The sequence below is a fragment of the Gossypium hirsutum genome, chromosome D12 (genome assembly GCF_007990345.1).
Source record: "Gossypium hirsutum isolate 1008001.06 chromosome D12, Gossypium_hirsutum_v2.1, whole genome shotgun sequence".
NCBI lineage: Eukaryota > Viridiplantae > Streptophyta > Magnoliopsida > Malvales > Malvaceae > Gossypium > Gossypium hirsutum.
The window spans coordinates 52,527,883-52,545,718 of record NC_053448.1 but is presented as its reverse complement, the minus strand read 5'-3'; the positions used below and the strand labels follow the sequence as shown (position 1 = coordinate 52,545,718).

Below are 17,836 nucleotides of genomic sequence, written 5' to 3'. Positions count from 1 at the left end.
AAATTAAGGTTTGTGGAATAAAAATAATTTACTAAAAATTGATATAATATATGTATATTTGTGTCTTCCACAACATGGAATCTAGATTAATGTTTTCTGTTATTAATTATTTGAATAAAAAACTAGTACTTTATTATTAATATGAAAAACCGTTTTATTTTAACATATACGTCAATAAGTTAAAATAAATCCTTGACTTTATTAACTTATAACGGTTTACTTATATGATTGGAAGAATCAACTTCCAAATTAGATTCACAGAAATCAATGCTTTCATCTTTGGCGTTCCCTTTCTAAGGTGTGACCTTTTCTTTATGAGAATCTCATTGGTCTGTAGGTTATGGCTCTACAATTCGTGGTTGGAAAGATTCTTAGGTACTGAAAGTTAGTCCTCTTTTTTCTTATGTCTAGTGCATGCAAGCCTAGATTTGGAGAGTAATTTAAGGGATTGGGATCTTCTTGGTGGTTCTTGGATATTGATTTGCTTCATACTTGGCTACCTGATGACGTGATAAGCATATAGTAAGTATGCGCCCTCTCATTTTGCTGGTGGTGAGGATAGGATCATTTGGGCTTGATCTGGTTCAGGTCTTTTTCTGTTCATAATGCTTACTGGGTTTTAAAGAATTCTTGGAGTCCTAAAGATCATATTTGGAAGCCTATTTGGAAATATCAAGGCCCACAGGAAGTCCACCTTTTTCTATGACTTGTGGTAAAACAGAGGCTTCTTACTAATTCAGAACGCGCTAAGAGAGGAATTGGGCAAACAATATGTGCTCATTATGTGTCATGATACTAAGGACATTATGCATGTGCTCATTATGTGGTCATGATACTAAGGACATTATGCATGTTCTCTGAGACTATTCTCTGATACTAGGGCATTGTGCAATCTAGGTTTTTTTCTGATTCCTTTGAAAATTGGTTTTCCACTAACCTTGGTTTTCATTTTAAGATGCAAGATAAAGAATTACTCGGTCATGCTTATTTGGATTAATTTCTTGGAGAATTTGGAAGAATAGGAATCTTTTCATCTTCCAAACATTAATTGGACGACTTATGAAATTGTAAAAGTCTCTCTCAGTTAGGCCAACTATTTGAACCTTTTCTAAATAGGCCAAGCCTAACTCAACCAATTGGGAAATTCACTCCATTATGAAGACAATTGGATCTATTTATTTTCTGATGGAGCAGTGGCTAGAGCTTCTAGAAATGCATCTGTGAGTGGGGTGATTCGTGATCAGGTTGGCAATTGGATTTGGGCTTTAATCATTATTTGGGTAGATGTTCGCCTTTGGAGGCAGAACTTTAGGGTATTCTTGATGGAATTCCCATTTTTTTTAAATAATGGCTAAAAGAAAGTCATGATTTAGACAGATAACCTTGAGGTGATTACGGTTTATCCATGGTGGAGTTAGTGGACTCCGGTATTGCCTTGCTTAGAAGAGTTAAATTTTTTTGTTTGATATCACGAGAAAGTGTTCTAGAGTTTTAATTGCAGATCAATTGGCAAGATTAGTCTCTTTGTTAACTCTTCGATCTTTAAGTCCTTTGATTTGGTGTTACGACTATCTACAATACAAGCTCTAGAGCTTCAGTAGTTGTTACGTTGTATTTCTGTTATCATTTTCACCAAAAAATGAAAGTTTTAATCGAGTCAATTTAAATTCATACTATTTAAAACTAATGGCAAATATTTCCCTCTCTTCTTTCACTTCTTTCCATAGAAAAGCACTAGCCTCTCAACTTTTTCACATTAAATCTTTGTTTCATCGGCAACGTTGGCTTTTGCGTAGGTTGTTGATCACGGTTTCTTCAATATCTTTTGTAGTTCTATTTTTTTAATTTCAGTCCACAATTTTGTAGTTTTATTTTGTTTACATTTTTTGTGATTTTTGTTTTTTCCACTCTGTTTTCTTTGAAAACAGATTGGTTGTATTTTTTCTTTCTATTTCAGTCATGTCCTGGCATATGTGAGTTTGTCATCTAAGGTGTTGCCAGATCATTTAAGATTTGTTCTCGAAACGCTTTATCATGATAGATCATAGTGATGATGATAGATCCGAGATGATGAGGATGAGGATAAGTCATCTGAGACTTGGCCTTTTGTGCATTTCCGATATAGTGTGTCAAGTTTTTTTGATGATGATATCGGTAAGGGTGTAAATTTCAATAATTTGATAAAGTTGATGCAATTGTTCCATTGTTATAGTTAATTTTGTAGCGATTTATTTATAATTTATACTATGTATCATATGAATCCATGTTCAAATGAATCCATGTTACTTTAAATTAGCTTTCCTTAAAATTCAACTTCATGAATTCATAAAATTTATATATACCCAAAGTAATATTTTCAGTAAAAATAAGAAAGGTGCATTTTTTATTGAGCTAACATAACAATTATTTAGTCAAAACAAGGACTTGCCTTTTACATTTTATAGCTTAAATTTGATGGATGATGATGTTTTGCATAGGCATAAAAAAATTTTTGGACTTCAAACTTTATAAAAATTACATTTTAACCCTCTATTTAATTTTTCGTCTTTTTAACCATGAACTCGTATTTTTTTTGTTAAATCACCTAAAATTGGATGGAAAAATTAGTGTTTGTTAATTTTATTACATACCATACATGTAGATTACCACGTATATAACACATCAATATTTAATTAATTTTTAAAATATTTTAAAATTAAACTAAATAAATGAGATAATGATAAATTCTTAAATTAAAAACAATAATTTGTTATTATTTTCTAAAATTGAAAATCTTTTGAGTAATATCGTGGGACGGAAAAAACGGTCAAATGGTGGGGCCCATTCTGTTGAAATGGCATAGGCAATACAGGTGTGTTCAGATTTGGATTTTTTTCTCTGGCTTTTTGTCTGTGTTTAATAAAAAGAAAGAATCCTCTTAAGATTACTTACCAATTTAAGAGATTTTTATGTATTTATTTTTAAATGAATTTTAAAATATACAAAGGTTAATTACCATATATATGTCGTCTAACCATTGGTTAATATATTTACAAGAAGTTTCCTTTCTCTCTCTTTTTATTTGGATAGACATTCATTTCTTTACCATATTTTTTCCTTTCTCATTTATGTCAGATTCTCTCAGAAAGCTTCAAAAATCTTGCTCTAACCAATCTCCAAATATGAAGAATTTATTATTCCTATCATTCCAGCTCTCTGTTCACACATGGACTGAATTACACGTATCAAAATTTTTATTTTAATTTAATTTTTATATCATCATTTTATGTATATTTATTACATACACAAATAATTATAATTGTAATGGGTAATTCGTAGGTAATGCCTTTAACCCAAAATGATAAATTTACTTTACAAAATTTATCAAATTTTAAATTAATATACCAAAATTTTATAATTCATCTTTAGAATAAGAAAATTAGATAAATTAAACTTGAATTAGGTAAATTTTATAATAAGATAATTTCAATTACAAACACAGTAGCTCCATTTAGGAAATATAGTTTTAAGCAAATATTATTTTTATATTTTCTAAAGTTTTAATTTATTTTAATATTGATTTGTTAAAATTTTCAGAATTTTTATATATTTTTAAAACTTCCAATTTGATTTTCATATTTTTCTTTTTCTTTTTTAATCTTTTACCTATTATTCACTTAATAATAACTTGGTCGTGTTGAGGTGAGAGGTCTCCTTCTCATTGGGATTATTATGCCAGTATCCAAAAAAAAATTTAAGTAGCAATGTACTACAAGTGCTAATTTTATATGAAAGGTTTTTTTTAATGGGAATTATAAGTCAATTAACAGGTTAATTTAAAATGCATCAAATGTAAATTATCATTCAAATAACCCACAAAATTATGTTACTTTTACATCAGTTTTTATACTTGACCTCACTTGTGGATGCTTAGCCACCATAATCTCTTCTTGCTGCAACCCCACTTTGCTAGAAGCAACATTGTCACATTCTTTACATTATATTATAGAGTAGCATCACACACATTTTCTTACATTCTCTTGTAACACAAATTCTAGTTTTATATAATCCATAAATAAGAAAGGAGAATCCAATTCATTTATTGTTAGAGATTGACCCGATTAAGCAAGAAATAAGTAAAAATAACAGAAGAAATTGAGAAATTGAACACACAAATTTAACGTGAAAAAACTCATCCAAAGAGGATAAAAAATCACGGACAAAGATAATTTTACTATAATGGCAAAAGAAACGAAGAGTACAAAAAGATAATGATAAAAACTAAACCCCGAAAACAAAGAACCCGCAAAACGTAAACACAAAATTCTCTAAATGTGTTATGAGTTCTAATATCTAATGGGTGTATTTTCTAAGGTTGTAAAAGAGCCTATTTATAGGCTAAATTCATATTAAAAAATAATAAAATAATCTAAAGTAATCAATGTTTGATTGAGACAAATAAACAGTGTTTAACTATAAGATTATTTCTTTAATTTGACTGAAATATGAGTCATATTTAATAAATCTCCACCTTGACTCATATTTCTACAACACCATCTTTGCCAAAGCTCGTCACGAGCCTATCTTGAACTATGCAGGGAATTAATTGAGTTGAATATGTGCTTAGAAACTGGAAGACTTCTAACCTTCGACTTGTACACTGCCAAATCAAAACTAACACGGGTCTGATTTTCACGAACACAGTGCCCTAACTTTTCAAAACCTCCATCCAAAAAAAACTCTCAACGAAACGGTCACACATTTTTTCCTCTCATGAACAAGTTGTCTCCGCTTCAAACGAGTTAACTTCGACTCTGTAACGGACGAGGGATGTCCGATTTCACCAGTCACTGTAGAACCTTCTAGAATATAAAGACTGCCAGTTCTTTTACCTTTTAACAAAATGATAGCTTCACGAGATACTTTAATGTCGCTCGACTCGATGTTGATTCTGCATCCTTTCAAGTCTAAAATACTCAAGTAGATGTGATTCTTTCGTAAATCAGGTACATACTTGACATCTGAAAATATCCTAATCATCCACTCGGACGTGAGCTTGGAGTAATCGCTCGTTGACACTAACAAAAAATCATCACCGCTTTCATCGGCCAAATTAGCACCAGTTACATCTTCCTCGTTACTTTCAGCAGCTCTTTTATTTCACAGTTTATAACAATATGCTTTGACGCTACCTAACTTTTTCAATAGCGACACCTTTTGTCTCATTTCTTTGATGCTATCAAAACAGAAGCTTGCCTATCTGCCTTGCTATCCAAATGAAGCTCATTGTCAAGTTTGTCTCTACTCAACAAATGACCCTTCACATCTTCGAACGAGAGTTTGTCTCTGCCATAAATCAAGGTCTCCCTGAAAGACTTGTATGAATGAGGTAAAAAGCACAATAATAGCATAACTTGATCTTCATCATCAATATGAACCTCAACATTCTTTAAATTATTTAAAAGAGTAATAAATTGACTGATGTGATCTCTAATAAGCTCATCTTCGTTCATTCGAAACGTAAATAGACGTTATTTCAACACTAAACTATTAACCAGAGACTTAGTTACATAAAGAGTTTCTAACATGTTCCACAAGGCAGATGAGGTCTTCTCCATCAATACCTCATGTAATACCGTATTTGAAAGCACAACTAGATTGCAGACAAAGCCTTTTCATCAAGCTCTTCTCATTCTGTTTTATTTAGATTCTTAGGCTTTTTTTCGGTAACAACCTTTTTCAAACCGGATTGAACTAGAATTGCTATCATCCGGACTTGCCACAGATTTAAATTTGTCTCACCATCAAATTTCTCAATTTCAAACATTGTTGCTGTCATATCTGAATGGACTGATTTATGAAAATTGAACTAGCTCTGATACTACTTGTTAGAGATTGACCCGATTAAGTAAGGAATAAGTAAAAATAACAGAAGAAATTAAGAAATTGAACACACAAATTTAACGTAGAAAAACTCCTCTAAAGAAGATAAAAACTACGGGCAAAGATAATTTTACTATAATGGCAAAAGAAACGAAGAGTACAAAAAGATGGAGATAAAAACTAAACCCCGAAACCCGAAAACAAAGAACTTTCAAAACGTAAACACAAAATTCTCTAAATGTGTTATGAGTTCTAATATCTAATGGGTGTAATTTTTAAGGTTGTAAAAGAGCCTATTTATAGCCTAAATTCATATGTCAAATAATAATAAAATAATCTAAACTAATCAGTGTTTGATTGAAACAAATAAACAGAGTTTAACTAAAAGATTATTTCTCAAATTTGACTGAAATAGGAGTCATACTTAACATTTACAAAGTAAATGCGTATATGACAAAAACAAAAAACAACACTACAACTATATCTGCAGATGAACGAAATGCTTCTAGTTTAAAAAGAAAAAAAAAGAATGAAAGAGTTTATCATATATGAACATCGTAGATATAATAAGAAGAAGAGAATGTGAGAATCATGATAATATATTGACGACCTGCGCCCCACGAGCAACCTTGATGAAGACATCCTCAAGAGTGGTGTCAGCCAAACCCCATGCGAACACTGTAAACCTACTCTTTGCATTCTCAACCGCTTGGAATACATCTGCTATTCTCACCTCTTGCTTTGGCATCTTGAACTTCTGTGTTCCTGATCAGCATATGCCAATAGCAGCTGCAATAGTGATATCTATAGTACTAAACCACCCTAATCATGCCAATAGCAGCGAAAGGACCTTTGTGACACAAAAGCACTAACAGCAGCCGAGTTTTCAGTCTAGTATTATATCTGATTCTAAAAGGACTGAACAAATGCGAGTACAAACTATGCTACCAAATATAAATTTTGCCTACTAAACTCAACTGCTAAATTTTCTCATTACACCCAATTGCTAAATGTTTCTGCAAGAACGTACAAGCAAATGTGCAACTGGTGGCTAATAGACCACCATTGATAGATCCAAAAGCAACACAAATCATAACTATTGGAGATACAACAGTTAGATCAGATTAGCAAATCATTTCAGAAACAATAAGACTCATAAATCACAGCAAAGGAAAATCCGTAGTGATTTAGTCCAGATGTGGATCTAATAGCTTGAACTACTTGAGCTTTAAGGCTCGGTAAACTAAGAATTCTGACCAAGATCTTTCTATTCAGATAACATTTTGTTAATGAAGAAACATGAATGAATAGAAATTACAATTATAATCAAATAAATATTAACATGCATCTTGTAGAAGAAACCAATAACAAGCCAAAAAAATATCAATAAACCAATATAAAGTTGGGTGAGATCTACAGATGGTAGCACATCAACTTGGAGGTATTACCTCCATGTCATTGAGAAAAAGCAACAATGGGCTATCAATATCTTCTTAACAGAAGAGAATAAATCATATTAATGATTAGTAGGCTATGTTCGTTTGAAACTTCTGCTACTTGTAGCTTTCTATATATATTTTACAAGTAACAAGAAAAGAAAGAAACCAAATAGCAAAAGCAGAGTGTAAGCCCTAATATGAACCATTTTACCTCAATTTCGACCATAGAATAACAAAAAACACCTTTCTTTGCATATTGAAACACAACAACTGAAATACCAGAACACTATAAAGAATAATTCTTCTTAACTATCTAAACAAAAATTAAGTGCTTTTGCTTAAATTTAATAAGAATTTTAGAATTCCTATAATCTATGACATTTTAGAACTCTCACCTGCATATGCTCGGACCGCTTCCACTCTGGCCACCTCCTTGGCCAACGACGGCAACTCCTCTCCCAAACCTTCTCCGTCTATAACACAGAAGTTTCCGCATAGAAAAAGAATAAGATAAAACCAGTCCTCTTCATGCACAAACTCAAAAACAAAAGAAGAAGAAGAAGAAGAAGAAGAAGAAGAAGAAGAGAAAATAAATATCAAAATCGAAACTTTGCATTGATGCGAACCTGAAACGGAGGACCGAAGGCAAACGGAGGATCCTAGATCGGTCAATTTCGAATTTACAATGCCGAAGAGGTGGCCGATGCGATTAGAGAAGGAAGCGTAAGATGCGAGGTTTGACTCGAGGGTGCGGTTGAGGTGGACTAGATTTCGTTCCAGATCATCGCACTGAGTCAGAAACTCGGCGACGATACTTGGTGCTTGGGTTAGATCATGGTTGGTGCCGAGTTTAGCGTTGAGGGCGGAGGAAACTGAGGTGGACAGAGTCGATAGTGGAGGGAGACTTTGCAGAGAGTCCATTTGAGTCGGATTTCCGGGTCAAGCCATGGAAAATTCGGGCGATGTGGGAAATTTGATAGGGCGAGGAGGGTAAATAGGGAATTTCGATGTTCAGGATTGGATGGAGATGAGAGACAAAGTGGAGCAGATGGACTGATTCGATGCTTCCATGGAGGAGATACTGAGTGGATTGTTAGCAAAAGAAAGAAACGAGTCGAATTTGGATTGGTATCGGGTCAACCCAACTCCGGGTTGACTTTAAATTGGGCTTGATATTGGACCTAAAGGGCCCATCACTATCTTAATTTTTAATATTATTTTTAAATCATAGTTTATTAGTATGGGTTTGAATAATTCTTCTTTCTTCTGGGTTTTGGTTAGTTAATTCAATCATTTGAGTTAATATTGTATTTGTTTAATGTTATAAGTAATACTAGTTTTAAACTCCCACTAGCCATGGGATATGCCAATGGATTGGTAGATTGTAGAAAGAAAAAACACTCTTCTAAGCAGTGAAATCTAGAAACGCTCAAATACTTCTGTCTATTGTGCTTGTTTCCTCTCTTCCGTGACACAACATTGAATCGTGTCATTTATTTGTCCCATTCAGCCACATATCAAAACTCGACATAAACAATTATTTAGAAATAGCTAGATTGAGTAAGTAAATTCTCTATATAGAAATTCTTTTACGAATGAAATTAAAATTTTGATTAATTATAAAAATGACCTATTTTTTTATTATACATGTAAATAACTTGAAATTTACAGTAAAAATTGATGGAGCGAAAAAGTTTGGCGTCGCCAACATGCCTCATCAACAAACTCAACAAAAAATTCATTTTTTGGTGGAGCCATGTAGAATGGCTTCACCTGTATAAATACTCGGGAAATGATGCTATTTCTAAAAAATTGGGGGTTTTTAAAATATAATTTTTTTATGGAGCCATTAAGAATTACGCTACCACTTTTTCACATGTTAGATATATTATTTTATTGGGTGGCTCCATTTAAAATGGCGCCACTAATGTGCGCGGTACCTTTTTTTATTTATTTATTTTTATTAATTTAAATATAAAAAATAATATTTTACTTGATAGAACAATTTTCTTTGGCATGACTAAATTGTTATACATAACCCTCAATGGCAGATCAATCTGAGTTGAAGGAAACAATTTTTTTTTACTTATATTTTGTTAGAGGATGAATGGGAGAGATGATGAGCATTTTTTTATGTATTTATGTATTTGTTTATTTAGTGATTTTTTTTTTACTTTGAAGGTAAGTTTTGTTTAATGATAATCTAGTGGAGCTTCGACACCGATAAATTTAATGGTTATTTTTGGATACCAGTTATTTATTTGGTAACGAGTTCAAATTGGTTATGTAAGTGTTCCATTGGCTATGGTAAGATAGTAAAGGGTTCAAATTGGTTATACAGCCAACGGCGGGTGGATTATTTGGGATTCCTTCTGTCAATGGGATGTTTGAAGGTTTTAAGGAATCCCAAATCGAACCACACGGGTGAGATCATCAATATCGATAACATCCAGACTACAATTTAATAGCACTGAGAAACTTGCTTGGTCGACTTGCGGTTAAACATTGTATTTTTTAATTTGTAAAACACAATGTTGTCGGTTTTGAACAAAATCGTTTAATTATGTTTTATTTATAAGACATAATGTTTTAAGACACAATACTGTCGGTCTTGAACAAAATATCATTTTTTTATTTTTAATTAAAAAAATACATTTAAAAAAAACACCTATAACATTGGTGACATCATTCTTAAGGACTCTACCAAATTAAATACTATTTTTTATTCTTAAACTAAAATAACATTTTTTAATTTAAAAAAGTAAAAAAAACAACTATAATAAAAAAAGTTAAAACTAACGCACTCAATAAAATAATATATTTTTAAAATAAAAAAAAAGCGTTGACTTGTTAAGAAGTGGTGGCACCAAAAAATGCATGCAAAGAAAAAAGAAAAATCTAAAAACAAATTCAAGAAAAATACTGCTATTTAAAAAATATTGGAGGTTTAAAACCCAATAAAAACCATCATAAAATATATAAGGAAAAACTTAAGCTTTAGGTAAAAAAAATCTAAATCTTTCTAGATTCATATTTTTTAAAAGGAAATGCATGCAAAGAAAAAAGAGAAATTTAATCTCACAAAAAAGAAAATAGAAAGGAGTGAAGCAGGTATACCTATGTCAAAACTGCAAGCAAAGCTCAAAAACTCATACTTTTGCAAGGTATCATAGTTTTCCAGAAAACTCTTGATTGTATGTGTGTTAGAATGACATAAACCAGGAAAAAAACCGTAATACCCTCACCATCAAGAAGCACAAACTGGAAACACACACACATACACGCAAGAGAGGCACGGATTTTCGTCTCTGGTTAGATAGAAATCAGGAGAAGATTTGCTTATTTTGTTAAATTCTTAGTTTGTGCGGTGGTTATGCTTGAAGTAAAGGGAGTGCGGTGATTGTAGTTTACCCTTACATTTTCAAAGTTTCGATGATATACTCAAATTTAATTTTTTTTAAATTGAAAATGAAAAATAAAATGACTATAATAAAAATGTTAATTGTCGAAACCGTTTTTTGAAAATAAAAAATTTTGGTTTCGACTTAAAAATAAAAACAAAAATTGGAGTCGCCACCGATCCTTGGTTAAGGTGTGATCGGATCGGCTCACCTTAAAAAATGACTTTGGTCTACGAAATTTGAGAAAATGGGCTCGGGAGTCAGTTACGCACGAGGAAGGATTAGCACCCTCGTAACGCCCAAAATCGGTACCAAATTGATTATTTAATGTCTTGGTGTCGAAAATTTGAAAAGATTTTAAAAGGAAACTTTTTATTTCATGAATGGATTAAAATAATAAGACAATTCTTATTTCAAAGAAATAAAACACCACACCCAATACTTTAGGGCACAATGTTTTTAAATCTTCAAAATACCTGAATATTGCCTTTTGTTTTTGAAAATTCTTATTTCGAGAAGAAAATGTCATGACCAGTAAGTTAGGACCCAACATTTTGAATTCCCGAAAATAAGTTTTTTTATTTAAAATTTGTGAATTTATTGCAAAACAAATACTTGGCTTTCTAAATTCATCGAAAAAATAATCGCGATCCAGTAAGTTAGGACATGACCTCTCACGAGAACTATGAATGCCAAATATTTTGGAATTTATAAAATATGATGATTTAAATACTTTGGGAAAAGCAAAATATATTTTTAAAAGGGAGGCTAAAAAGGGCTAAGGTATAACATGAAACGGATACCCTGATTTCAAACATGTATGAATAGATGTTTACAAATATATACAAGTAAGTATAATATGCAGATAAATTTACAAATATGTGGATATAATTACAAAAGTAAAGTAAAACAAATGTTTTTTTTAAAATAAAATATAAAAGATATATATGTTTTGTAAAAAATGTATTTATAAAAATAATAAAAAAATATTAAGAAATTATGAAAATGTATATATATGTATATAGAAGTTAAGAAATAAAATGAAAAAAATAAAAAATGTATTAAATGTGTGCAGGTATGCATATACTACATAAAATGCATTTTATATATATATTGTAAAGACATGCAAGTATACTAGGGGAAAAACATGCATATATATGTATTAAATAAGAGAACCACGTATGTACAAATAAAATAGTAACAATAATAAATAATATAATAATAAATAATGATAAATATTTAAAAATAAAAAAATAGCTAAGATGGACCAAATTGAACTTAAAAAAAAAATAGCGAATTTTGAATAAAATTGTAAAAGAAAAGGGTCCACTTGAACGCGCGCGTAACAACGAAGGACCAAAAGGGAAATTATCCCGTCCCTCCAAAACGCTGCGCAGCAAAGGGGCCAAATTGAAACAAAAATTAAATGTGCGGCCCAATTTCTAAAAAACAAAACAAGTTTAATTGAAATGCGGTGCAAACAGGTGGGGCTAAATGCGCAATTATACCATCCAAGGCAAAAAGGCGCGGATCCTCCCCTTCGGGTCGGGTCACCGCGCGGGTCACACCATACGGCGCCGTTTTGGGGCCACAGAAACAGCCCTAAACGATGCCGTTTTGCAATCGTTACAAAACCCTAAAATTTTCAAAAAACCCAACTCATTTTCCTTTTTTCCAAACAGCTGAGGAGACCTCTGCTAGGGTTTCATACCCAAACACCCCACTTAATGCCGTCGCCGTTCACCACCCTTTCGTCGCGAGCTCATCGCGATCGGTGACCGGAGACACGCCGAGTGTTTTTTAAACCCCTCCTAGCAGACTCGACGGCAAAGGTAATCCCTTCCTTTTCTTTTTTCTTTTTATTTTTTTCGCGATATAAAAACCAAGTCAGAAAAAAAAGAAAAAAAATCTAAAAAACTCCAATAATCACCTTTAAAAAAACAAGTTTTTGCTGCTTTTATTCTCGATTCTCTCTGTCAAAAGATCCGTCCTCCCCATTTACATATTAAAAATGGCCTTTTATAGGCCGAAAAAAAGAAACAAAAATAAAATTATTTGCTTGTTTTTTCACATCCGGACTCTTTGAGTCCATTTTTACAGGTATCGTGGTGAGCAAACGCGGAAGAGCTGGCCCCAAGACGTGCTGCAGTTGGAGGCTTGCTGGCGGCATTGGGACTATTTACGGCGCTGAAGCAGAGAGGCTACTAGGGTTTCAGCAAATTAATCTTTACTGGGCTAGGGTTAATGAATTTGGGCTGAATTTTGGGTTTAAGTTGTAAATGGTAATTAGGCCTGCTGTGTTTCTATTTTGTATGGGCCCGGGCAGAGAGGAATTGGGTATTACATTAATAGTCAAATTGAGTCTTAACTCGATTACCATGGATATTGTTCCCAATGCAGGAGGATGTGGGTTCGAGTGTGTTAAAATGTATTATCGTCCTATTTATGAGTTGAAGAGGGGTATAGATAATTCTAGATATTGTGTTAAAAAAATTATTTCAAAGAACCATTAATTACTTAATATATAAAAAGAAAATGTATTCATGCAATTGATATTATTTTTTTGGTTGAAACTAGATCAATTTTATTTCCATAATTAAGGTTGATTTTATAGTCAATTAGAAAATGATACGTATCATTAAAAAATTGGGTAAACTATTAAAATAGTCAATTTTGTTTGTCTCGGGTTACATTTTAGTCACTTACGTTATCATTTTGTTTCAAAATGGTCACTCTACAGTTAAGATCTATTACATCCCAAAAGGCAGTCCGACGTGACAGTTAAAATGTGTTTTAAATGCCAACGCGGATGTCCAACTGAAATGAGAAAAGTTAATTTTTTTTATGAAAATAGAATACAAAATTTTACCCTAAAACCCAATTTTCTCCAGTTTAAAAAGAAGCAATAGTTGAGTTTTCTTTGTTACAGTCAGAGAAGATAAGAGAAGTGCAAAACTATAGAGAAGAAGAAGAAGAAGAAGAAGAAATGGACGCACCAACCTCTATACTAATTGCTTGCGATTGTGGTTGCCTACAATACATAAATAAACAAAAATAAAGCATGTCTTTTTTTGTCTATCATATCTACAGAAAAACATGAAAAGATGGACCATATTTTTGCAAAAAAAAAATAAATCATAATATCTAAACCCAAAATTCAGGTAAATAACAAAAAAAAACTCATTACTTACTGTAATTCATGTTTGGACCCTCCATCGAACCGATCGTTTGTTCTTTTGTTTTGAATAAAAACTTCAATCGATTGATGGATCACTCAATTTTATTTCTATTGTTTCGATTTAACAAAGATGACTATGAAAATAGATGATTTTTTCAATCAAAATGGAAACGAAAACTAAGAATAAAGGAGACAAAGAGTTTTTTTTCTTCCAATTCAATGATTAATCTAATGCATTCGTTTTGATTATTTCGAGAACCCTAATTAACATTTTCCTTTAATTAATTTAGAAAATTTAATTAATTAAATTTAATTAATTAAAAAATCATTTAATTTACTTGAGTGAATATCCACGTTGGCATTTAAAAACCATTTTATCTTCCATGTCGGATTGTTGTTTAGGGGGTAATAAAACCATAACATACATGACTAAAATATAACATTTCAAATATAAGTGACTAAAATGTAATATGAGGCAAACTTTATATTAATATTGAATGAAAAAAAATACTAAAAATTTTAAAAATTAATTTAAAAAATTATATTAAAATTAAATGAATAAAAAATCCCTCCCCCCGGTCTCTCTCTCCATCTTCTCCCTCCCGCTACTTCTCCCTCTCATTGGAGGAAAGGATTAAGCTTTTCATGATCATACATCCTTTCTATCTTTTTCTTTCCCTAGAGGAAAAGAGTATGGAATGGGTAAACTGTTATAAATATGTGTGTGTTCAATAATTGCTTGAGACTAATATTTGGTCGAAAGAAACTTCCTTAACATTGAAAACAGTCTAAAATGTAATTAGACTTTGTTATGGAACTATGCTTTGTTCTACATAACACAAACTTTAACAAACCCTGATGGCAACCACTCAACAAAAGGAACAACAAAGAAAATGGAAGGAAAGTTACAAAACATAATAAAACTAAGAAGGGCCGAAATCTTCAAACCTCCTCTTATGACTGTGTCTGTGGGTTGTAGCAGAAAAAGACTTTATGCAAAACCAGGGTGCCACCGAAACTAGATGCACATGTCAACATCCCATGACGGCACAGTTATACACAAAACTGCTAGAGGGCTTTCTGGCGACCAAGTTCCATTCTAGTGGCCCCTCTTTTGGGACCCAAGAGTTGATCTCAACAAACCCTGCACCTAAAACCCTAAGTCCTCCAATAATCATTAGCTGATCCCCGCATGCCCTAAATGCTATCCCCCACCCATTCATTGAGGTTGTACGCTCAGAGAATGGCCCTACCGTTACCCACAAGTTCTTCTTCTTGTCATATTTCTTCACTTGCTTCAGTACATGATCAGCTACATACAACACATCATTCCCAACTGCCACTAGAGGAGGTGCCTCAGCTGTAAGAGGTTCTTCTGTTGGTCCAGCCTCCTCGTTTCGTGCAGGGTACATGTTAGGTATCTCAATCCAAGTCTTGGTCTTCAAATCATACACCTCTACGGATGTTATTGTCTTCAAACTCTCAACCCCAATGCCACCAATAACATAAAACTTCCCCTCCATGAACACCGCAGAACACATTCTTCTAGCCTTATTCATTCTTGGAATGGTCTCCCACCTGCCAGTTTCAGAATTATAAAGCTCTGCTGAGCTCAAAATATTTCCACGCAGATCACAACCACCAGCTATAATTCCGATTTCACCCAGACTAGCAGATGCAAACAAGCACCTGGGTGTATGCATCCTCATCTCGGTTGTCCATGTGTGCGTCAAAATGCTATATTTATAGACAATAGGGTACATTATTTCTTTTCCAAAACCCAGAAGTTGGGTTCCAACAGCCAATGACTCATTATCAGAATACATGAAACATTCATAGGCCTGCATTTTAGGCATATGCATCCATCGACGATGGATTGGATCAAAAGCCTCCCACTCCAAAAGGTTGCAAGAGAAGTAAACCCAATGTTCAACAATTCCCATTTGTCGCTTCAACTTGTACAGCTCACTACTCCGTATAAGAGAGTGGAAACCCGTATTCAAAGTTGCAATGATGCCATAATAAGACCTTGAGCAACGGAGGAGACAGTTAATCGAGATGTCTCGCCCAAGCTGGTGGATCAGTAAACTTGATTCTGAATTGTCCGAAGCATAGCGATGGTTTTCTCGTTGGCCAATTTGGGCAAGCCACATATCCTCCCTTTTTCCTTCTTCTCGTCACCTTTGAGTACTTTGACACCCCTTGTCGCCATAAGATCTTCTCCGTCTTCTTATTAGGTCTAGCTTTGTGAGAGAACCAGAAACCTTCCTTTTTGTTCTTCATGATAATAATATGTAAAATTGATCAGTCATTACATGAAATATAAATATATTATATAAAGAGAGAGAGAGAGACTAATTTTTATAGGAAATGCATCAATTCACATATCATAGAATTCCATAAAATGCAACAAAAAATTATTATAAAAGCCCTACAGAAATCAATTACAGGAGAGCTGAAATACACTATTCATGCTAATCTCAAGAAAAAAAACTCAATTTAGAAGAAAAGGAATAGCACACTTCTATCAACCCAAACAAAGCCAAAAAAAATTATCACAAAAAAAATACAAAATAATGCTTATCATCAAAAGAAAGTCTCATAACAAGAATAGTCTAGTAATCAAAACCAAGAATTAAAAAATCAAACAATATGATAAAACTTACAACTTGATGCTCTTTACAAAGAAGAAATAACTTGAAAATTAAAATCTAGAACATGAATGAGAAATGATAATTATCCAAAAGATGTTTTCTTTTTATTTCACTTCTATGAACACATATAAAGTTAAGAAACCGTGAGAAAAGGAAAGAAAACTCATCAAAAGTCAATCACATGCCACATCTTTTGACAATAAACAATGAAAATTAAATCTAAATTTAGCTCCAAAATGTAACCAAGATAAACGATCTACCCTTCACTAAAATCAATACATTTCAAATAATAAAAAAGGGTTTGCTCTCATTTTATAGTAGATGCTGCCCTTAAAGAGAAATTCAATAAAAAAACAAAAAGAAAAAGAAACCATAAGCTTTAACAATGAAAATGAGAAAGTTGAAAATGAATCCACAAACCATCATAAAAGAAACGGAAAAAAGGCTTACAAATTGGATAACAAAGGGCCTGAAGCTTTTAGCTATTATGGGATCAAATTAACAAAACAAAAGCTCAATTTGCTTCAAATTCTCTCTTTCTCTAGCTATAGTTTATATTCACTTAGAGAGTGAGAGAGAGAGAGAGCTTATAAAAAAATGGGTGAAAGAGAAGTGAATTTATAATTGAAAGAAAAAAATATTTAAAATTGTAATTTTTTTAAAATTATTTTTAACAAGAAAGAAAAAAAAAGGAAGGAAAAGGTAGGGCCTACAACTTCTATGGAAGGGAGTTGCTGTTTAAGAATTGTGATCCCAACCAAAGGAAAACCAAACTACGAACCATGTTTTCCTCACGTGTTTGAAATTCCAGACCCTCTTTAGTCTTCACTGAAAAATATAATTATTTGTATATTTTGTTCTGTATTTATATTTTTTATAAATTTTTCACATTGTTTTATAATTATATTGTATTTAAAATTATCAAAACTGTTTTTGCATGCATTTTTTTTCTTTCCTTTTTTTCTCACCAACCTTCCTTTTATGATATTTGTAATGGTTAGTATTTTTTTAAGTTTTCAAACACAATTAATAGAGTTGCCTATATATTTTAAGCATATATTTAAATAATTATCCTACCATGGGAATTGAATGTGGGTTTCACCTCCTTCCGGATTCATTAAATTGAATATCGATGGTACTTGTAGTCCAGTTTCAGGTTTACTAGCCTCGGCAGTAGTGGCGAGAGATGAGTACAATAATTGGGTGTGTAGAATAGGTAGAAATATCGACAGGTATAGTGTTGAGTAAGCAGAGGTATGGGTAATTTACGACGGTCTTATTATGGCATGGGATGCTAAATGG

General features: G+C 32.4%; 2 protein-coding genes across 7 annotated transcripts in view; both read right to left on the bottom strand.

Moving 5' to 3' along the window:
• The window catches only part of LOC121224224 (RINT1-like protein MAG2), a 13,537-nt gene extending 4,976 nt beyond the window's left edge, over nt 1–8,561 (bottom strand). The window contains exons 1-3 of one of the 6 annotated variants that reach the window (XM_041107078.1): nt 7,928–8,431; nt 7,697–7,774; nt 6,611–6,651 (exon numbers count right to left, since the gene is read on the bottom strand). In XM_041107078.1, the coding sequence (XP_040963012.1) occupies nt 6,632–6,651; nt 7,697–7,774; nt 7,928–8,222 (393 nt within the window). In that variant the 5' untranslated portion in view covers nt 8,223–8,431 and the 3' untranslated portion in view covers nt 6,611–6,631. Of the gene's footprint in view, nt 1–4,354; nt 5,347–6,238; nt 6,652–7,696; nt 7,775–7,927 lie in introns of those variants that run through there. The other 5 variants (XM_041107080.1, XM_041107074.1, XM_041107077.1 and 2 more) reach the window with 5 other exon arrangements.
• A 6,081-nt stretch (nt 8,562–14,642) lies between these two features.
• Nucleotides 14,643–17,108, bottom strand: LOC107944392 (F-box/kelch-repeat protein At1g74510-like). Its single transcript, XM_041107073.1, has 2 exons — nt 16,985–17,108; nt 14,643–16,157 (listed from the first exon to the last, which is right to left on the bottom strand). The coding sequence occupies exon 2, from the start codon at nt 16,031–16,033 to the stop codon at nt 14,912–14,914; it is 1,122 nt and encodes a 373-aa protein (XP_040963007.1). The 5' UTR covers nt 16,034–16,157; nt 16,985–17,108; the 3' UTR covers nt 14,643–14,911.
• Between the last annotated feature and the right edge of the window lie 728 nt (nt 17,109–17,836).

Bases quoted from the DNA above. Each gene is read 5' to 3' on its own strand.
- LOC107944392 (XM_041107073.1), bottom strand. From the start codon at position 16,033: ATGTGGCTTGCCCAAATTGGCCAACGAGAAAACCATCGCTATGCTTCG.